Source organism: Lipotes vexillifer, unplaced genomic scaffold (assembly GCF_000442215.2).
Source record: "Lipotes vexillifer unplaced genomic scaffold, Lipotes_vexillifer_v1.1 scaffold444, whole genome shotgun sequence".
NCBI lineage: Eukaryota > Metazoa > Chordata > Mammalia > Artiodactyla > Lipotidae > Lipotes > Lipotes vexillifer.
In genome coordinates this window covers 1,838,191-1,861,695 of record NW_006793488.1, presented here as the reverse complement: position 1 = coordinate 1,861,695, position 23,505 = coordinate 1,838,191, and the positions used below count along the sequence as shown (strand labels likewise).

Genomic DNA, 23,505 nt, shown 5'->3' with positions numbered 1-23,505 from the left:
GGGCTTGAACCCGTGACCCCTGCATTGGCAGGCAGATTCTCAACCACTGCGCCACCAGGGAATCCCCTGAGTACTTTTTAGGAGCCCACTTTGAATTCCGGGGAGGATGTATATTTTCAGCTCAAAGTTTCCCTCCTGTAAATGTTATTATTTAACTTCTAAAATGTGAAAAGATCCATTTTAGCTAGGGTGGGATGTCTGTAAGAATACTGAATATATCACAGCTAAAACAACTACACCTGTACAAGAGCTGAATGCCAGTCTAGTAACTCAGAGCAGACCAATTCCTAAAGCACATCCCTCCCTCCTCCCCCAACTTCCTCACTTCCAGTTCCAAATACAAGAATTTTCTACTGACCTTTCTTAGGTGTGATTTGGAAATGGAGGTAAACCTTTAACCATTCAAGCACTGGCTTGCTCTGAGAACGAAGCAGGAATTTAGTAGGTGAAAAAGCAAATTCAGGTGGGAAGATGGTGTAGTAGGTGGAGAGACCATGTGATGGCAATGAAGCCTTGGGGTGGTCTCAGACCATCGAGACGTTTTAGACGGTGCCACCTAATAACCATCTCGTAACCACGGAGACCCCACTAGTTACTTAGGTATGTTAGCTTCAGATTCCGCACCTACCAAATGGGGAGAATACTGCCAGTCTTACAGAGTACTGGCTTGCAAACTGTGGTTCTCCAACCAGAACCACTGGCATTTACCCAGGAGCTTGTTACAGATGTAAATTCAGGCCTGGCTGAAGACTCAGAGACTCTGGGCCAGGGCTCGGTACCCTGGGTTTCACTCCACTGATACCCATGCCTGCTCAAGCGTGACAACCACTGGATCCCAGTTACATTCTTTAACCGTTCACACTGTTCACAGGTCAGTTAGCTATCGGACTACGATGTTGACATTTTTTGGATATAAGCATTAAACCTCTCCCAGGTTCACTCTGCAGTTTACCTGCACAAGTTTACCAGGTATAAATACGTAACAAAAACGGGGAAATTTAACCTTCTTATCTTGGGGGTAAAATCCCTTGAAAAACTTTCAACGGTTTAAAGGACCACCTAGTAGAAGGTGTCCCCATGGCAGGTCTCAAACCTTCTTCAAGCTTCCCCATGTCTAATTTGTGAGTGAAGGTCAAAGTTTAGGCAACATCCAGACACTTCTAGGGTCTGCTCACTTCTCAGCCTGAATTTCCACATAGGTTTTACTGATCTAGGGGCTGAATCCTCTGAGTGAATGGCATCATAAGGAAGGTCACTCTCAGTAAACAGGACACAAACCGTACACAAAACCAGCACCCAGCATGGCTCAGGGCCCCGCCGGACTGAAGTCAACAGGTTCGCACAGGTTTTTACAGGCTGATTATAGACACCTCCCCGTCCATACCCCGTGCTAGCTTTGCTTTTACAACAAAGCCTTGTGATAACCAAAGAGGGAATGAACGAGATTAAGAGGCATCGGACCTCTACAACCTATTTTTTGGGCCAAAGCAAAGTAAGTCTCCAGAAAGATTTGTGTGCGTTTCCCTAACAGATGTTTAGGGGAGGGGTTTCAGGGTGCGGAGACGAGAGTGACGCCTATAAGGCAATCACGCCCTGTGCTGGCAAATGACGGGCTGGGGAGTGAAGACAGAGGTGGACAAGGGGCCGGTGGGGGAGCTCTCCCCCGTGTGGCTCCACCTGTGAGCCCAAAGGCACCTTCTGATGATTCGGGTGTTGCTCAGGTTCAGTCATGCTTATCCAGGAGGCAGGTCACGCTGGCTGTGCCAGGGTGTGGAGGAACGTTTGATGGTGGTATAAGCAGCCTTGGAGACTGAAGAGACAGCACCCCTGGGAACGTTCAGAAGTCAGGCCTGAGAGAGGCGCAGACCTCAGGGAGGCGTCCCCCACTGTCCGCAGGCCGGCTGCGGGAATCCTCTGCCAGGAGCTCCTGGTGGCTGCCCCGGACAAAATGCCTGGAGGCTGCAGCCCGCCCTGGGCCTCTGCCACGTGGCTGGTGGAGGCTGCGACACAGAAGGTTCCCTCCTCCTGCCCCTGCCTCCACTGAGGGGCACAGCATGGCACGTCAGCCTGTCCCCACAGTTCCTCTTCCCCTGACTAGGGAGGCGCATCCCAAAGCAGAGAATCTCTCTCCTCGTGCTCGCTGCAGCCTTGCACTGCTGCTGCCAGTGCGAGGATTGTTTGAAACTGTGGGAGAAGTTAGGGGATCTTAATTCGAGGCAGGATGTATCCGGGGTTCAGGTCCCAGTTTCTCATTAACAAATAAATGCCTCTGCACTCTCCCCCTCCAGAGCTCCCCAGCCCAGAGAGCCTCTCCAGCTCGACTCAGGGCTCCAGCTCTGACTGGGCCTGATTTCTGCTCCCCTGTCTCTGGGTTCCTTCTCCATCTTAGTCTCGTGGGAGACCTTGGTGCAAACACTTCCTCACTGACGGACAGGGCTGGGGTCACGATGCCTGAAGAATATTTCCCCTCCCGTCCTCGCTCTCCCGGCTGTCCTTCAGGCAGGAGTAAGGCCACCTGTGGCTGCTGCGTTCCTTCCCTACTTTCATGTTGACACTGGGAGCCACTGACTTCAGAACAGAATCGACGGGCACGCTCTCTTGTTATGGACAACAGGGGGCCCGCGCCACTCACTCCCAAGCTCCGTCCTTCTCTCCTGACTTTCAGATCCAGTGCAGGGAGCCTGGCAGCCGGCCCACGTCAATAAATATCAACTTGTAAAAAAATTTTATTCTAGACCTTGTTCCTAACAGCCATGCCTTTGAATCCGAATACCCTGAATCCTCTTGTACTTTTCTCCCTTTGTCTGCCCTTGTTTTCCTAAAATAATCTTTGTTATAACACTCTCCATGCATTATTTGGCTCCTTTGTTTATAACACCCACAAAGACACTGAGTACCTATTTCCATGTAAAATTATAGATTCTGGAAAAAAAAACCCAAACTAAAGACCCCAGAGGCTGGATGAGCTGACTGCTCTCTCATGCAAAGAGAACTCTCTCATTCACGTAGAGTTGAACGAGCCTGCCGGGCCCATCCTGTGTTAATCCAGAGAACGAGAATGACCGCTTTCCCCCTTGACAGCCCCTAGGTATTTCCGGGCAGCCGTCATGTTGTGTGGACTCTTCCCTTCCCTGGGCTAAACGCCTCCATTTCTTCAACCTTCCCATACAGCCCGGGGGCCGCCCCACACTCAGAGCTGGCCCTGTCCCAAGAGTGACTCGTATCTATGGTCTTGGGTGATGGAGGCCCTCCGCCGGGAGCCATCACCTCTGAGGGGGGGCACCTGCCACCGCCCCCCCAAGAAGGCCTTTCGGTGGCAAACAGCTACAAAGCCAGTCAAGCCAATTCCCAGATCAACGCTTCACAGTAGAATGGAAACGCGCAAGGCACCAGACCTTTCCGCAGAGCCCAGTTATTCACATCCTTTCTGGGCAAGGAGGAAGAGAGGACTCCCTGGTAATAAGGGGGTGCCACGGCACCGTTTGCTGCCCCCCAGCCTTTTCCAAAAGAGGAACAAGCAGTGCCTGCGCTGGGCCATTTGAGACGGCCTGCCACGCACCACAGGGGGAAGGCAGGTGTGGGCGTGGGTGCAGGAGGTCACCACCACTGCGGGGACAACCAGCCTCTACGCCTCAGGGGCCAGCAGAGACAGAGAGAAAATGAACAGGGCTCCAAAGACAAACTTTACCTGCGAAACGAACTAGATCACAGGGCCCCTGTCTGTGACTGCAGTCCCCGCTATCTAAGCGGGATAAAGGCTGGCCAGGGGTGACACACAGGACCACATGATGTGCTGTGGGGGAAGGAGCCCGGGAAGGAGGGTCCAAGATGTGCCTGGACCTTGCCTATACTCCGTGCCATTGCAGACCTCAGTCTTCTCACCTGCAAAACCGGCACAGCCTCCCGAGGGCGCTGGGTTATATAAGCTCAGAGAGAGACTGGAGTACAGTCGCGGCATCCCAGTGAACCCATTTTGCAACCGCATCTCCGGTTTAAGGAAACACAAACTCTCTCCCCACTGAAGGCCAACAAGCTTTCCATCAACCCAGAGCCCTGAAGGAAGCAGAGGAGAAAGGCCACCAGCACACACACACGCCCCAAGGGAGAGAGTGGGTATCCAGTGCGGTAAATACACGTGCTAAGATTTTTGTGCTACCTGTTCACTTTTTTTGGGGGGAGGGGGCGGGGTGCAGAATTTGCTGCTAATCACCTTCCTTAACAAATCAGAAAAACGTTGACAGTTTCGATGTTTGCTAGCATCAGCTTGTTCAGCCCAAACAGGTTGGACAGGTTGAATATTTAAACAAAGGCGGAAAAATGCAAGGTATAAAGCAGGACGTGCTGCGTGGCCTGCAGCCAGCACCCTGCAGGTTTAAGTTTGTGATCTAATGCTGGCAGTCAGACTCGCCCTCTCCCGCCTTCCTCCTCACCTTGCTACTTTCACATTATAAAACTAAATGGGACCCACACTCATGATCTCCTCAAAGTTCTCGGGCCATCAGACGAGGGGAGTGTGCAGAGGAGAAGAGGGCAGAGGCCAGCTCCCCGGGCCACGTCCCACCCCAGCAAACACACACCTTGCCTCCCATGACCTGATTTCCAGCGTGCACAACTGCCAGGTTGCTCAAGTGTGGGCAAGCAAGGATGCTCCAGATTTTGATGCCATTTACCAGTTTTACCTGGTGCAACTGAGCTTTCGAAATAGTTTGACAAGATAGGTCAAAAATACCAAATCACCTGCACCCAACATTTCTTTTGCGTTTGCTTAATCTCCAAAAACAAACTAATAGACAAACACCACCTCTGCCAAAACAGAAGAAAAGCTAAGTTGTAAACCTCAGCATCCAGGTGGCCGAACGGTAAGAAACAATTTAATTAGGAAGCAGATCGTAAATGTGAGAAACAGGGATACAAGGAAAAACGCTTGGCTGGTGTTTACCACCTCCCTGCGCTCCGACGGTCCTATGAATAAACTCTCTCCAGCATAAGTGAACTTGAACTGGTCCTTCAGAGGAAAACGCAGAATCAAAAGTGAGACACAGCACAAGGACATTTTTCAATTAGCCTTTCAAAAAAGATAAAATAAAATAAGCTGTGCTGGGGTGTCCCTGGTGGCACAGTGGTTAAGAATCTGCCTGCCAATGTAGGGGACACGGGTTCGAGCCCTGGTCCGGGAAGATCCCACATGCTGTGGAGCAACTAAGCCCGTGAGCCACAACTACTGAGCCTGCGCTCTAGAGACTGCGAGCCACAACTACTGAAGCCCACACGCCTAGAGCCCATGCTCCGCAACAAGAGAAGCCACCGCGATGAGAAGCCCGAGCACCGCAACGAAGAGTAGCCCCCGCTCGCCGCAACTAGAGAAAGCCTGCAAGCAGCAACAAAGACCCAACGCAGCCAAAAATAAATAATTTAAAAAAGAAAAAAAAAAAGCTCTGCTGAAAGGGTTAAAGGGGTATTAGAATAGAGAAAACACAAAGTAGAAGGAAAAATATTTTGGAGGATGTCAGTCTAGCAAACACAAAACAGGCTGCACAAGAGAGTGTCAACTGAAATGGGTCAACTTCCAGCTTTGCTATTTTCTTACACTTTGTATCTCATGTGAAGAATAAAATTCTGTGACAAATCACTCTGACCTGTTCTTTTTCTCAGAGAAGAGTGGTAGCTTTCTAATACGTGCAGATTTCTAAAATGTAAAGTAAGAATTCTGAAAAGGACCACAGACTCTCATCTAATAATGTAAGTGCAAATCCACACAAAAAAATGTAAAAACACAACAGAACAAGCAATCCAAAAAAACAGAAGTGTTCAAATAATAACGAGGATGTGCACAATTCAGAAAAGGTGTACGGCACACAAAACCCTGCTCTCACACCGTCACGAACTTAGGACGCAGCCTGAAATCCTCATGGTCAAAAGGCACAGAGTCTATTTTCTTGGTTTTGTAAATACTCATACTAACTGGCACGGAGGAGTGACCAGTGGGTTAAACTTTCCTCAGGGAGAAAAGAAAGGAACTACAATTTGTGAAATATCTTATGTAAGCCAGAGGCTTGGGTATATATTATATAGCATTTAATCCTCATAGCAACAACTTCTGTGAGCAAAACGTCACCCCCATTATAGATGAAGAAACGGAGGCCCTCTTCCCCATTCCGTGGAGCATCCTTTATCAGCCATAGCCAGAGAGGAAGGAAGAGCTCTCAGAGGACCCACAGAGAGGCCGCCTTTATTTAAACAACTATTAAGTTAAAATAAATGCATACAAATTTCAATTCCAGCCAATGAGATGTGAAGAAAGGCTAAAAACGTTTAAATATAGTCAAACAAATAAATTCATTTGGTGAAAAATTAATAATGATACTGGGGGAAAGCGGTAACTTAGACATTTTCCTGTGAAAAATAGATTTACAAATGTTTACTCTCAAGGGGAAAATTCTCAGCCTTTGAATAATGTAGACTCTCAAGAGAGTGAAAAGCATATTAAGTGGAATGATCAGGGAATGGGGTATTATACTTTAACGACTTTCTTCTTTCTGGTTAAAAAGAAAAAGGATTCATCCCTTGTAACAGAAAAGGCTTTCTAAACTGTACCCGAAGTATGTCTGACTATTTCAGTACAGAGTACTAAATATACCGAAACTGCCTTGATACCCAACTGCTATCATGAAACTACCATATAGTCACCAAACACCCACCAGATGTGAGGATCACATGTCCAGCACAGTTCATACAGTTGTGCTGACCGTGTATACGACATTAAAATCTCATTCACAAAACCCCTCAACAATCTTTAGAGGGCTGCAATGTTTATCATCTTCTAAGTGGACCTCATTGTGTAAAGACCTCTGAGCGTCCCAGAAAGGTATTTTCTTCTGATTTGTCTTCCCTGCTAAGGAACAGATACTTAGTTATAGATAAGAAAAGTGTTATTACATAATCATTTTGCCCTTCTTTTTTATAGAAATATTTCCAAGGAAACAAAATTTTCAGTCCTGGGTAGGGTGACCCACAGATTTTTATCCTAAAATAATTTCTTCGCATGTGAGCTGACCCAATCCCTTCCTTCCCTCCAAGGAATATGTCAGGAAGCAGGCAACTGTGATGAAGACTCATTTCAAGATGGGACTAGCTGAGCCTCTGCATGCGCACCTCCACTCTTGAGAAGTAGCAGGTACAAAACTAGTGACAGGGCGCCCTCAGAAACTCGGTTACCACCACGACTGATTTTCACAAGGCCCTTCCTCCCTCTGCGCTTGGAGGGTAAAGAAGTGACCCTCCCGGAACACTGTCCTACGTCTGCTCCTTCTGTCCTTCAATGCCGGCCACCTGTTCCGATACCCAAGTTCAGCTGTACATGCCAAGGGCTGGCTGTGCCTAAGCATCTGAGAGTAGTGTGCTAAATTCAGAGCCTCCGCGGTCTCATTCGTCACGGAATAGGTCACATTTCTGTGCAGCGAATGTTTTTTTTCCCGCATAATAGGAACACATAAGCCTCTGTTCCTGAAGACTGTCCATTATCCAGTGGCATCCTCAGGGCCTGTGTCTCCTGTACTTAGCAATAGACAAAGGCATGCCCATTGCAGGAGGAAAGCAAAACAAGTAGATGACACTCCAGGGATGTCCCTGCCTCACCTTCTAAACACATAGCTGAAATGATAACACATCCCTGCTCTCTGGAGGATGTGTTATCCTCCAAAGGATATATCTTCCAAAGAACGGAGAAGTTAGGAAAGCTTGCTCTGGTCAGGGTCTGTCTCCTGTGTGTCCTCAACGTGACTCCATGGCTCTCTTTACAGCTTAAAAGTCTAGAGTTTGTAAGATGAGGAGCAAAGTGGAAATTAATTTCCTATTTTCCAAGGCAAAAGAAAAATACCCATTTCAGAGGTCTGATTCTTTCCAAATGAGATCCACTGCAACCCTCTCAAGTATCATCACTTCTTCATAGCTCTGCCGTCCAGCACTTTTTGGAAAGTTTTGCAAATTGCAAAGCTCAGTGCCCTTTTTCCTACACTGAGCTCTCCCAGAGGGCGTGCTCTGGCTCAGTTTCCCAAGTTTGTTTTGGAAGACAAGCACCTCTCAATCCAAATTTTCAACATGGGAGCAACTGATAAAGAGTTCTGGGAAGTTATAAAGCTGGAGCCACAGTGATGTTTCTGTGATACATGTTTTGCACTGTGATGGCAGCCTGTTATTCTGCCCAGGAACTAAGCTGTGGTTAGAAAGGTTTGGGATAAAGGATTTTCAAGCCTCAAAAACATAAGAATCCGCAGTCAGGGAAGTGTTAACTTGAAAAACTGTACCAGATACAGTAATAAATGGAGATGGTCTCTCCCCCAACCTTTTTCAAAATGAGCTGGAATTTGCATCACTCTAGTGTCCCTAGACACTATATTGTATATTACCAAATATACAATCAGTTTTAAATATCATTTAAATGTATTTACTGGAATTAAATTATAAGTAGTTATGGGCTGCATCAGAGCTACAGTGCAACTATCAACATGACAGCACATAATTTAATCTGCTCTCTGATTCTGTGAAGTTTGTTTTTCTTTTACTAATATGATAATTCTACTGGGTTGATTATGTGTTGATGGTCCTCTCATGAAACTAAGGTAAAGGGAACTCTACATAAAGGCCAATTAGCCTAATAAACAAAGATAACAAACACACTTATAAAATGACTAGTGGCCAAAGGAGACACAGTGAGTTGCTTTACAAAGTGGGTGACTGTAAAGAGTACCTGGTTATCAGCTAGGAATAACCTGAAGTTGCAAAGGACATGGTCCTGGGGTCCAGGTTGTGAAACGTATAATGAGGCCCTCTGGGTGCCGAAGCAACAAAAGTCTGGGGTGGAACCAGATCTGCCTCCTACATGCGGTGCTCAGCGATAAACCTGGGGAAGGTGAGGCTTATCCAAGAGAACGTGAACACGGAGGTGTGCAGCATGCATGCATGTGCAGATGACCTTTGGAACAGGGTGAGCGGGAGGCCAAGGGAAGGGGCACTAGGAGTCCTCAGACCAGCCTTGCGGAATCGGGCCTTGGAGAATCGGATCTAGAAATCTGCATCACAGGGACTCATGTCACGGCAGAGGTCTTACTGAATCTGCACCCCCGAAGTGGGTGTACTGAAAACCAGAGCCCAGAGCCGTGTCACATGAAACTGACACAGGAAAGGAGGCCCAGGGCAGGTTAGAAACAAGGCAGAACAGGGACTCGGGGGTGGGTGCACCAGCTCAGGCTTAGCATGGGCTCCAGAGCCCCGACCTGTGAGCTCCTGGCTCTACTGATGGCAGCTGCAGCCGCAGACCCTGAGAAGCAGCAGCAGCCGAAGAAAAATGAGAAACAGAACTTTGGTCTTGAGCACCACACACAGTCCACTGACTTCCTTCCAGGCTCTGGCAGTCAAGCAAGGATGAAGCTAATCACAACCTGGGTTTTCACTCTTCTTTTTTAATCCCCGCACACACATCCCAGGGCAGCTCTGGCCCCTGATTAATGTAACACAAGTATGTGCTCAGGAGAGATCACAGCTCACCGTTCGACTATCAGATTCTGGAACAGATCCACCAGGACAAATAAATCTAACTTTACTCTTTCTGGCACATTTTTGTCAGTGTTTTCACATTTTTACAATTTTTGTTTTCAAAAGTACAGATTCACCAACAAGTGAAGGTGGTAATGACTATGACTGATTACCGAACACCAAATGTTCCTTTAACCCATTGTTTGCAATTTTCTACAGGGAAGACAAAAATAAATGCAGTGTGATAAACTCAAACATTCTAAATAATTTTTTTGGTATTTAAATTACAGGGTTAGTATAGCAAAAGGTGAAAGAAAAGACAACCTTTCATTTATGTTCTGGCATCATATGCATAGTCAATTGCCATACCTCCCTTCAGTGGTACCACCACCATCAAAACACTAGTGACCACTTATTTAAATTTATAAGTAGTAATTAACTAACATTATCCTAAGTGCTTTGCATGTGTTAATTCATGAATCCCCACAATGCTCCCACTGGTACAGATATCACTGCCTTCTACAGATGAAGCAACCAAGACACAGAGAGGTTAATTAACCTGCTAGGGTCACACAGCCAGGAGTGCATACTTCTCAAAGATCATCACAAGGGTGCCTTCAGCTCTGAAAATACGAACTCAGGAACACCCCTCACCCAGGACATTTCCCTAGTACACGGTAAGCCTTCACAATGCTTTCACAAACACTGCATTTGAATACAAGTTCTAAGTGAGGTTTTACCATGACATTTTGGTAAAGTATAGAAAAATCGAGAGATTTCTGAAACGCTATGCAGAATTAGGACTAGAACTCAGCCCCCAACAATTAGTCCTCTCCTCCAAATCAAGATGACTCACAATAAAATCAGCACAAAATCCAAAATTAGCACAAACATCCCTAAGGCCTGCTTTAAAAAAATACTTATAAACAGTAATTTACAAACAACTCCAATACGCATTGTGCATAAATGAGAAATGCATCTTAGGGTAATATCAAGGGTTGGGCTATAAAAAATTCAACATAATTCACAAACAACACACTTTAAAAAAATCAATAAAAAGCGACTCCATGCTCATGAAATAGAGTGTACTATGCTAGTAGGATGGCTCAAATAGTTTGACATTGAAAATAATACTCTACAACAACATGAAATTATTCCTAAAGAGGGTAAAGCTTGAAAGAGTGCGTTTTTTCTAATACGCAAAGTCACACGAAAGCTGTTATCAATTATTCCTCATGGCCTCTAAGCCTGACAGCCTATGTTCAAACCTTGGCACTGACTTTGATCTTAAGCAAGTTTCCTTATCTGCAAAATGGGATGATAACTGTACAAACCTTACATGTAGAGCACATAAAGATAAATGAAAATCAATGAGGAAACAGAAGACTTAAAACAGGGTATAAACCAGCTGGAACTGACATTACATCGAGAAAACACTCCACCCAGCAACAGCAGAATACATGCTCTCCTCAAACAGACGTGGGATGTTCTCCAGGACAGACCATATGCTAGGCCATAAAACCAGCCTCAATAAATTAAAAAAAAATTGAAATCACAGAAAGTATGTTCCCCAACTACAATGGAATGAAATTAGACATTAATAATAGAAATAAATTTGAGAAGTAAATATGTGGAAATTGAACACACTCCTAAATAACCAAAGAAGAGATCACAGGGAAATTAGAAAATACTTTGAGATGAATGAAAAAGAAGACACAACATACAAATATTGATAGGATGTGATGAAAGCAATGCTTAAAGGGAAATTTATAGCTGTAAGTGCCTCTACTAAAAAAAATTCTCCCATAAATAGTCTAACCTTCTACCTTAAAACACCAGAAAGAGGAGAGCAAGCTAACCTAAAGCAAGCAGGAGGGAAACAATCATATTTAGAGAGTGGAAAATTAACGAAGCAGAGAACAGAAAAGCAACAGAGGAAAAATCAACAAAATCAAAAGTTCTTTGAAAAGACCAAGAAAATCGTCAAATGTTCAGCTGGATTGACTAAGGAAAAAAATTGAGAAGGCTCAAATTATTAAAATCAGGAATGAAAGAGGAGACATTACTATTGACCTTACAGAATAGAGAGGATTGTAAGGGGACACTATGAACAACTGTATGGCAACCAATTAGATAACTTAGACAAAATGGCTAAATTTTTGGAAAAGACATTAACTACTGAAACTGACTCAAGAAGAAACAGAAAATGTGAACAGACCTATCACAAGTAAAGAGACTGAATTAGTAATTTAAAAACTTCTCAGAAACAAAAGCCCAGATGGCTTCACTGATGAATTCTAACCACATATTGAATTAAAAAGAATTGATACCAACTCTTCACGAACTCTTCCAAAAAAACAGAGGAGGAGAGAATATTTCCAAATTCACTCTCTGAGGCTAATATTACCCTGATATAAAAACCAGCAAAGGACATCACGAGAAAACTACAGACCAATATCTCTTTGCCTATAAATATAGGCAAAAATCTTTAACAAAACACTAGCAAACCCAATCTATCAACATATGACATAATGACTATACATTGTGCCCAAGTGGGATTTATCTCAGGAATAAGGTTAATTTCACATCCAAAATGGAATAAAGGACAAAAACAACTTGACCATCTTGATAGATGTAGAAGAAGCCTTTGACAAAATTTATCCCCTTTTCATGATAAAAACACCAAAAAGCAAAAACTAGGAACAGAAAGGAACTTCTTCAAACTGATAAAGGGCATTTATGAAAAACCTACAACTAACAGCATACTTAATGGGAAAAGACTAAATCTTTCCTCCATAAGATCAGCAATAAGACAAGGATGTCCATTCTTTTCACTTCTATTGAACATCACACTGGAGGGTCTAGCCCGGGCTAGCAGGCAAGAAAAATAAATAAAAGCTTTCAAAGGAAGAAGGAAAACTCTCTCTACTTGCAGATGACATGATCTTAGATATAGAAAATCCTAAGGAATCCCACCAAATAACTATTAGAATGAATAAACAAGATCAGAAGGGTTGCAGGAAACAAAACCAATATAAAATTTGAATTGTTATTTTTATACATTAGCAACTAACAGTCAAAAAACAAAATTAGAAAACAATTCCATTTACAATACCACTAAAAAGAATAAAACACTTTGGAAAAAATTTAAAATAAATATAAATAAATATATTTATAAATAAATATAAAACTTGTACTCTTAAAAGCGATAAAACATAGTGGAAAGAAATCTATCAAGACTTAAATAAATAGACAATATCCCGTGCTCAAAGATTTAATATTGTTAGATGGAGATGCCCCCAAACTGACCTACACATTTTGCAATCCCTATAATCTTCCCAGCTGCTTTTTTCTGCAGAAACTGATAAGCTGACCCTAAAATTCACACAGAAATGCAAGCAACACAGAATAGCCAAAACAATCTAGGAAAAGATCTAAGTTTGAAGAGTCACACCTCCCGATTTCAAAACTTACCAAAAGCTACAGTAATCAATACAGTGTTAGGCCTCAGGATAGACATACCTATCAATGGAACAGAATTCTCAATTCTGAGAGTACAGAAATAAATCCTTACATTTATGGTTAACTGAAATTTGATAAAGCTGGTAAGATAATTCAATGAGGAAAGAAAAGTTTTTAAATAGTTCAAAAGACTGAACTTGGACTCCTTCCTTATATTATACACAAATATCAACTTAAAATGAATTGTAGACTTAAATGTGAAAACTAAAATTATGAACGCATGGGGATTTCACTTCACACCTACTGGGGTGGCTGTGATGAAAAAGACAAGTGTCGGCAAGGATGTGTAAAGCTGCAACCGTCACACACTGCTGGTGGGAGTGTAAAATGATGGAGCTGCTCTGGAAAACAGCTTTGCTGTTCCTCAAAATGTTAAAACATGGAGTTACTACACGACTCAGCAATTCCCCTCCTAAGTATCTACCCAAGAGAAGTGGAAACACATGTCCACACAAAACTTGTACAACAATGTTCACAACAGCATTATACAGAGTAGCCAAAAAGTGAAAATGACTCAATGTCCACCAATTGATGAAGAGGTGAATAAAATGTGGTATGTCCATACAATGGACTGTTATATGACAATAAAAAATAATAAAATGCTGATACATGCTACAACATAGATGAATCTTGAAAACATTAATGCTAAGTGAAAGAAGCTGGTCACAAAAGACCGCATGCTATATGAAAAGTCCAGAATAGGTGAATCAACAGAGGGAAAGTAGATGAGTGTTCTCCTAGGCCTGGAGGGTGGGTAGTAATGAGAAGTGACTGATAATGGGTATGGGGTTTCTTTTTGGGGTAATGAACATGTTCTAAAATTGGGTAGGAGAAAGCGGGGAAACCCCCCAAGAAGGGAACAGGCAATACCTCTAGGACCAGATTTTGAGGGGTCAAATACACAAGTGACAGAGGACTTTTTTTTTTTTTTGCAGGTGGGATAAAAGGAGAAGGCGAAACAAAACGAATGGCAAACAGAAGGCAAAATGATACTAACAGGCTGATGTGGAGGTAAAAAAGTAAAAAGCTAAAATGTAAAATATATTAAAAAATGATGACAGTATTCACTTCCTCCTTTGTACCCAAAAGCACTCCTAGGAGGAGATGAGGGGCAAAGGGGATTGGAACTTATATGGAGAACAAAAAACCTACTTCATCAAAATTCTTTAAAATAGTGATACCTTTCATGTCATACTCTACCCTACTCCTAGGAATTCAGACTGAGAACTCCATAGGATTCAAATTATTGCAGCATTACTCAGAAATGCAAATAAAAATAATAAATAGCACTCACTGGTTGAGTGCCTGCCATGGGCTAAACTCATTATCTCCAAATCCTCATTAAAAATCTCATTTTAAAGAGAAGGAAAGTGAGGTACCAAGGTTATGCAACTTGCTCAGGGATGGAAAATTTACAAGTAGCAGAGCTGAGATTTGAAATCAGCAGCCTAATTCCAAAAATCCAGAAATTTACCACTATACTAGTATGTCCCAAGTACACCAAAAGTGGATCATAAAATGATTTTAGTTGGAATAAACTGGACCATCTCGTTTGAGTATTTATATATGATAAAATATCCATTTCACAACTATATAAACTCTTCTTTTGAATAAATATGTAAAAAACAATGTTAGTCAACTCTTTAAAAGAAATCAACATAACGCCTAAAAGGGAATATGGAAAAATAAAAACAGCCTGATTTTTTGAGAAGGTGAAATTCTGAGTCCCTTTAAAACGTTTTCCTGGATTTCCAATGTTCCTAAACGTGTGTGTAAAAAAAGAAAGCATTAAAAAAAAGTCTGTTCTAACCCTTAAAATTAAGTAATTGTTCTGTAAAGTGCATTTTCCATTGGTTCCTCCCACATTTTAATATACCCACGACTGAGCTCCCTCCCACTTCTGAGTGAGCTTCTTTCTCCCTCAGGAAGTAGATTCCTGACATTTATCAGATTTTCTTTCTCATTTTATCCTATCTTATCCTGAAGCTCTAGGACGAGCCCACTTAACTATTTATTCAACTGCTCCAGAAATTTTTCGCCCTGCAGGGTATCTGGTAGGCATATGCAAATAGTTTTAAAAAGGCAAGGGTTACTCTGCTAATCCTCTAGGGTTCCTCTGTGTCTGATAAGCTGCCCACCTCTGGCACCTAAGCAAAGAAACTCCAATTGGTAAAGGGTCACCCTGAAGATTCCCCCATCGGCCAAAGACCTAGCCCAGGTACTTCTGTTTCCTTGAGCAGACACCTCTGACACACTGGAGACTGTACACGGCAGGCAAACAAAACCATCTCTGGCTTTTCCATACAGTGAACAGAACTCCTTGTGCCTTTAGGTAAGATAGATGGAAGGCCACTTTGCTTTCCGTCAACCTCCAGGCTCTAGCCAGCAGGCAGAGGCTGCCCTCACTCACCTGTGCATGTTCCCATTGGTGGTAAAAGACTGGCCACACACAGCGCACTTGTAAGGCCTCTCCCCAGAGTGCACCAGCATGTGGCGGTCCAGGGAGCTGGCCGAGCTCAGCGACTTCCCGCAAATGCTGCATGAATGGTCGGCCCCTCCAGTGTCTGTGTTGTGCTGCAGAAAGCAATGATCGCAGTGGTCACTTAGGGAGACGGGTCAAAACAAGGTGATTATGAAATGCACATTCAGAGCTTTATTTTAAAAAACTAACACTTCTCAGCAATTTTTTTCTTTTTCATTTAAAATATCGCCCCGAACATCAAAATCTATTGAGACCACAGGCAAATAAATATTGTGTTCTATCAAACCCAAGTTACTAAACGATGTTACTACTCAGCACCATGTTACGATTTGAATACTGTCAGTCCTTCACTGTTCTAGATTCAATACTTGTCATGAACCAGCCACAGCAGGCAAGGGAGAAGGATAAACCTTACAGTAAAGAAGAAAAAAGCCAAAAGAGATCCCAAATCAAGGAAATTCCCTGCTACATGATGTAAGTTTATAGCAATATATAGAATTAGGGTCTACATCTATAATCTCACTGTACTGTGAGGAGATTTGGTTCACAATGGCAAGTCACAGGTGATGAAAAGTCTTCTGTTATATGTGGTTAGTTAATTAGTTGTTTGCTAAATTCCAAAAAGATATTCTGTGTTGACCTGGGACTTTGTCACAATAACACGGACACACAAAAATTATTTCATAACTGCCCCTCAAAATTAAGAATATTAGATCTAAATTAAACAGCCACAATTCATTTGTTAAGATAAAATCCCATCCCCTCTTTTAACAAAGAAAATACGAAAGCAGCAGCAAACCTGGCGAATGTGCATAGTTAACTGATGCTGTGTAGTGCAAATCTTCTCACACAGGGGACAGTTATAGGAAGACTTCTCCTCTTTTGTTTCCTGAAAAGAGAATAAAAGGGAGAATCCATTTCAGCTCCCAGTGAACTAGTGCCTCTCAGCTGTGTTATAAACAACTGTGTCTGACGAGCTGTAGCAACAGAGCGGCTGAGAGCATAGTCCCTGGAGCCTGGCTGGGTATGAGCTTGGGAGAGTGGCCGTCCCGTCTGCCCTGTTTCCTCATTTGTAAAATGGGGAAAATAATAGCATCTACTGCATCACGTGGTGATGAGGATTAAATCAACCAGCACATAGAAGGCACCAGAACGGTGCCCCGTACAGGCTAAGTGCTCAATAAATACTAGTGTTCTTGTTAGACACCATTTAGTTAATCACCAGCGATGGCGAAAAATTAAGCATCAAGTCACAGCTGAGCTAGAAAAGGGATGTATTTCTCCTCAATTCTGACCCAAGCTCCAGTCACTAGTTTCTACCTGGTCTTGAGTCCACCAAGACACACAAGAGGGAACGGAGTTCTCACGTCAAAAACCCACCCTCCCGGGCTTCCCTGGTGGCGCAGTGCTTGGGAGTCCGCCTGCCGATGCGGGAGGCGCGGGTTCGTGCCCCCAGGTTTCCTTTAGTATTCCACTGTTTAAGGCCTTCTGCATTTTGATGTTATCCAGGCTCTTTTTTTTTTTTTTTAAGCAAGGCTAGATACAGGCTTCAGGGCACAGTCATGGCCATTCTCTAGTTCCCTAAAGCCAGATGTAATGCCTGGTTTGCCACCTTTCCTCAAAGTTTACTTAAAAAAAAAAAAAAAAAAAACCCACCCTCCCGAGGGTGGAAGGCCCCAGTACCCACCAGTGTGCCCATCGGACATCAACGGGATCCTTTTACTCGCTGCGAGCACCTGCTTACCACTGCTTATAAATAATAAAAAAGAGTGAGGGAGGGTGCAGTCGCTGGGAGGTGACAGGAGGGAGGGCTGGACCCTCGGGCATCTTTCAATAGACCTCTTTTCACTTGTACTCATTTGAATGCATTTCTGTTCCCTGAAATAACACCAATTATTGAACACTTACTATGTGCTAAACTCTGCACATACAGAATAGTGTTTTTTCACACAACCGTGAGAAACAGCCACTATTATGGATCCCATTTTCGGGATGAGGAAACGGGTACAGAGAGGCAAGTAACCTGCCCCCAAATCAAAGAACTATTAAGCAGCAGAGCCAGGATTAAAACTCAGGCCAGCTGCTCCACAGCGCATGCCCTAAACCGCTAGGCTGTGTAAGTCTGACCCAAAAAGGATTAAGCCCAAGGCACAGAAAGGAAACACCCTTGTGGTTGGCTCATGAGAGATGACGAAAATAAAAGTCACCCTGAAGACCATAAAAACAAATGGCACCAGACGGGGTGGAGTGAACGCATGATGGGGTCTAGTACGCGGCTCCTACAGTGGGTCCCTCTCACTCTTCAGAGACTAACAAGCCTCATTTTAAGCAATATACACCTGCTCCCAGTCTGTGACCTTGGGTCTGAGAAACAGGTATGCTGCACATTTTTTCACTCTCAAATTTAAAAAAAAAATCACAGATATGAATTCTAAGGAAGGTGATTAACCCAGAGACAATTTAAAAAACAAAACACAAAAAAACCCTGCACCCTCGCCCAGTCATCACCCACTTCCACTCCTCCCCGAGGCAACGTGTGTGTCTGCGGGGAGGAGGGTGTCAGACCTTCTCATCCCCACTCTACGACAGTCAGAAAGGAGCTGGCCAAGAACCACCAGGCAGAAAAACCAAAACCCAAAGTAGTAACGACAAAGTGAGAGCACTCGTATAAAAATGAGGGATGCCTCACAGCTGGGCCCAAACTCGGTCTTCGGGGTATTTTTGTTAAATTATTAGGTTAGTGATAATATATATTAAAAAGTGTTTTGTTTTGTTTTTTTTAAAAAAAGAGATTCATCGGTAGGATGGAAATACATGTTAAAAAGTCAGGCCTCCAAGTAGCCAGCCTCTTGAGGATTTTTAAATTCTTTTTAAAAAAATCATCTTGCGTTCCCCTGAGACAGATTCCAGACACGCTGAGTGGCCCCTGGGGCTAATGGGATTGATTCTGGGTTTATGGTTAACTGGAGCCTCACCATTCTCAGAGGCGGGCAGCGGCACGCTGCAGACCATAGCACAGGTCCAGGACATCCACGATGGTCCGGGAGAAGGAAGTCTCCAGACTCAGATTTAATTTTTAAAGACAAATCAAACAGAGAAGGGAGCATCGTGATGCTGGAAGAGGACCTACTGGAGAGTGCTGAATCCAGTGGCTGTGGCCGTGCTGGTGGAAGGAGCACGCTTCCTGAGCTGACAGACAAAATTAGCAGCTAATGTGATAACTAACCATTCCATAATGAAACTATCTGGCACCCTTGTTGGCTTCCGGCTGTGGTTAATCTGCCCTGGAACTCTGCTAGCTGCTGGGCTTCTCCCCAGGGCTCCCTCTCAGCCCTCCTGTCTGTCCTAGGTAAGGACGATGCACTCTGCACTCTCTCTCCCGCACTGCGCTTGCTTTTCTTAATGCACTGTCTTTCCCATCCTACCTCTAGCCCAGACCTCCTTTCAGAAACTCAGCCAGTGCCCTAAGGAACCCCAGAGGACATGGGAAGTGGGTGGAAAATGGCCCAGGCACCCCTGTGGAGTCTGCTCCACTTACCATGCAGGGATGGAGGTGCCGTGGGCCCCCTCTACGGCTCTACCTACTGTCTCTGAATCACTGGGAAGGGACCAGAGCCTGGACTTGGGCCAGGTCTGCCTGTGTTGGGGTGATGCTGGGCTCTAAGGAAGAGCTCGGCACCTGGCGCAGTACCTGGTTGGAAGGAGGGGGGTGTATATTGTGAAATAGGGGGATGGATGGAGGGATGGACAGATAGATGGATGGATGGACAGTCACATGAGAGTGGAAATAAACCTTTTCTTCCCAGAGCTAGCACTCCTTCTCGGCTCAGGCCACAGTCAAACAGGCTGAGAATTTTCTCAGGTACCCATAGGAAGAGAGGCACGCGGAGACAAGGGAAAAAAGAGAGAAAAAGTATCAATGCCCCAACCCTGAAGCGTCATTTAACTCTGCCAAGTCTTCAGCCTTGAGAAAGAGGTGGAGAAATAGACACTCCTGTGCTGCTGGAGGGATTTTAGGCAGGGACAGCTTTTCCTGGAGGGCACATGGTATCAAAAGCTGTAATTCATGTTGTACGTCTACAAATTTATAGAAAACCATCACACTATGCTCAGACAATTCTGCATAAGGACAGTCACTGTGGGATTGTTAATAAAAAAAGAAAATTAACCCACAAAAGCCCAACAGGCTTACCTTCCTGTCCACCCCCAGTCCCTGGACAAACTCAGAAGACTGCCTTCTCCCGAGGGTTTGGTGGGACCCCATTAAATCAGTGAAGCCAAACATGGAACGTTCACATCACGTGGACGCAGGGTGGAAAGGGGAATGGCTCACCTCACTCCTTGAGCTTCATGCACCGTCGAGCATGCCGCTGCAGGACAGCAACAGCTTCTCAAGTGCCCCGTTTGTACATTAACTAAAAGACTCATCTTATTTCCCAAGGGAGGAGACACGGCCTTTCATAACATCCCTGCCCTCCCATGTCCTCTTCTCCACCCCTCCTGATCTCTGAAAATTCAAGAGGAATAAATGGCATCTTGAGTGGAATTCTAGGGAGCCCCATTGTGTGCTTTGTCAAGGATGGAAGCTGAAGAGCAGCTCCAGCACAGCCAGGACTCATCACTACCTAATCTGGAGACACTTAAAAAAAAAATCAAGGAGGTGGCATCAGAAACCCAATTAACCAGCTGCTTGAACGAGGAAACAAATCATGCCACAGGAGAGGAATAAGCCGAGTTCTCTGCCTCGCCTGTCCCGTGGAGAAAGCTCGCGTTCAAATCAAATCACACGGCAGGGAATAAGGGCGCTTTCACCAATACTGACACCACAGCATGGAAAATTTTCTCTACGAAGGGAAACTGACATAAGCTATGAGAAGTTAGCTCTTGAAAAACGATTATGGCCTCTGGGTATATCCATTCAGTTCTGACCACATCTGAGTTTCTGGCTTAGGAAGCTGGGGCTCAAGGGGACATCCTTCTCCCAACACTCTCATGGACGCCACAGCCGGGCACACTAACGCTTACCTGGTTCCTTCGGCCAATCCGATTTGGTCCCGGAGGCTTCGTGGGGGACCTGATGCTCTGGGGGCTCCCACCATTCTCGGCAACCTTCCCTACGCTCATCACTGCTGACATCATGGTGTTGATGGAAGACAAATCTGAACCTTCCAAGCCAACGGGCGAACTTGACGTCATTGGGACAAAGGTTTAAGCTTCTAGGAAGCCTCGGCCACAGAACTGAAAATCAGAAATTGCTGATGTGATCAATGGGAAGTTTAGGCTTCTGTCACAACCAGGTGGCAGTGGCCATGGCTGCCACCACTGCAGTCGGGTTAAAACCCCTTCTTCAATTCAAGATGACACTCATATATGACTCCTATGACTTAAGCTTTCATCTAAACCAAGTGCTGTCATACCAAACCGATAACCTTGCTTCCTTTCTGAGCATGTGCCACCGAGAAAGCTGCCCGAGGCAGGTCTTTCTGCCTTTCCTAAGCCTATCAGGGAGAGTGGGAAAGGCTACAACAATTAGGAAGCCTGGGAGCTGCCATCTGGCCAGCACCCACCTAACAGCCTAACTCACTCACTGCTATGTGCATGTTCTAGACCTAACAACTAAGGATGAGAAACCTCAGCTTTCACTTAAACTCCAGGCTACAATACCGTGATTTTAATGGGGAGCCCGAACTGTTAAGACAACTGAGAAGCCAACGCTATCACCCAACACTATAACCAAATTTCAAATCAGCATAAAAAAGACTGTTTCTTAAAACATGCAAGTACATAATATAGCTGTACCCCAGAAAATGGACAGAAGAAAACCCAGCCCCCACTGCCAATCACCTCCATTCTCTGCCCCAACTGATATACTGTGAGACCTTCCCCTGCTGTAGCAATCGCCCACGAGGAGGAGGAAATGAGGTTGGGTTCACTTCTTTTTTTTCCTTCTCTGGTATCACTCGCTGACACTGGAAGGGAAGCAAAGGCAAAAAGGTTCAGTGAAGAAAAAACAGAAACCATTTGTTTACCCTAATCTCAGACCACTATATTCCCAAGACTACAGGGAACAGTGTGAGAGGAGGCAGCTAACTCTTCTTTTTCTTCCAAAACCACGTTCTGTGGTTGTTTTTCACCCTTAACTGATGTGCCCTACAGTGCTGTCACCCTCACTCCCAAGAGCCAAAACGATTCTGTGGTATTTTATTTTCTGAAGCTCATATTTATATCCATACAGCAAACTTTCTCTCATACTCTACTCTTGTCTCCCACAAGGACTCTCAAGACTCCCACTTGACCATCTCCCGCCTTCCCCTAAAACTGACCAAAGATAAGGCAGTAAAGGAGTCAGAGTCTGAAGGCTAAAACCTCTAAAGGCTCAGAGTCTAGGAGGGATTAGGTCAGACCTTAAAGAAACTTGGTAATACAAATAGGTTGACTAAAGGGAAAACTACAGCCCATGTACACATCAAACTTGACTTCTCCAGGCCTTTTCTAGTTATGATTCTTCCATAGAAGTACTATGGCTACAGGTATGGCCAGAAGTAAGTTTCCAGGTCAACTGTTTCCCTTATTTTATCTGGGAAGATATTCTCTAGCCACGTATCCTGTTATGCTCCAGTGTGCATTAAATTCTTCAAGTCCACAGCTGCCTCAGAGACGAAGCTAATTATCTCAGGAGCAAAGTGAATACTTAGGAACAACACCAGAAAGAATGTGATGTCTTGTGGTTCCTCCTCCAACTCTAAGAGAAGTGACCTAGGATGTGACAAACGGTAACACCCAGAGCAGCTGCAAACGTGTCCAGCAGCGGAGCAGGAAAGCCTGGGGACATAACTTTATTATGTGATGCTGCCATCAGCTGAGAAGTCCCGAGCTAAAACCTTACCCAAGAGCCAAAGAGAAGCTCAGGAACAGTACTTTCCTTGTCAAGAGACAAAATGTGCCTTCCTTTTAGTAGACATTTTGAAGATATGACTCTAATACTTTTCCAAGTCAGAGGACTAACTACCAAACATACAACTTAAGACCACTGATCCAGCCTCACCCCTCACATCTTTCCCATTAAAAGAGGAAACCTTGGGGCTTCCCTGGTGGCGCAGTGGTTGAGAGTCCGCCTGCCGATGCAGGGGAAGCATTGATTAGTGAATGTGCAAGAATCTGACCTTCCAACTGCCTCCATGTTGTGGTTTTGGTTTCTATAATAAGAGGTTAAAAAAAAAAAAAAAAAAGAGGAAACCTTGAGCCGGCAAGCCGCCTGCCGCAACTAAGACCTGGTACAACCAAATAAATAATAAATTAAAAATAAATAAATAAAAATACACGTTAAACTTTAAAAAAATAAAGAGGAAACCCTGGTCCAAAATTAAAACAAACAAGAAAACAACAAACAACCCCCCCCAAACCCCAAAGCTGTTGTCTTTCCATGAAGTTTCCTCCATATATGGAAGACCATTTAAACATTAAAAATTGTACTTTAAAACTTCCAATTTTGACTGTCTTTGAAAGTTTATTTGGGAGATTCCTCTCTAGGAAAAAATGTTCAACACGAGTACACACATACGGAAGTATACACATACCTCATTTTCCTTCTTAAAGGATTTCTAACAAAAGTATCATCAGTTACCCAGAATTGCTGTCATCAATCAATATATGATTAGTCCCTTGATTCAAGTAAGGGGACACCTTCTATACCAAAACCATCTCATTCTTTTAAATATATATCCCTCATAGTTTTAATGTACCTCAAATTATAAAATAAATGACTAGAAATCTTTATTGTAATTACATTATGCCAGTAAAAATAAAGTTAACCTTTCCGCCAATTTATAGCGGGAATTTAGATGATCTTGCTTTTGTCCTATTACTATACTTAGAGAAGAAAAGTGTGGTAGAGTTTTTCAGACCAGGAATAGATTAGAGAAAACACCTTTTAGATAAATATAAAATTATAAGTTACAGAAAACATATTC

The 23,505-nt window shown here is 44.0% G+C and overlaps 1 protein-coding gene across 1 annotated transcript in view; it reads right to left on the bottom strand.

Moving 5' to 3' along the window:
- Positions 1 to 20,774, bottom strand: part of RREB1 (ras responsive element binding protein 1) — a 66,906-nt gene extending 46,132 nt beyond the window's left edge. Inside the window, exons 1-3 of the mRNA XM_007466409.1 lie at positions 20,561 to 20,774; positions 16,335 to 16,424; positions 15,464 to 15,627 (exon numbers count right to left, since the gene is read on the bottom strand). Of these exons, the coding sequence (XP_007466471.1) occupies positions 15,464 to 15,627; positions 16,335 to 16,424; positions 20,561 to 20,731 (425 nt within the window). The 5' untranslated portion in view covers positions 20,732 to 20,774. The remainder of the gene's footprint in view (positions 1 to 15,463; positions 15,628 to 16,334; positions 16,425 to 20,560) is intronic.
- Positions 20,775 to 23,505: the final 2,731 nt, after the last annotated feature.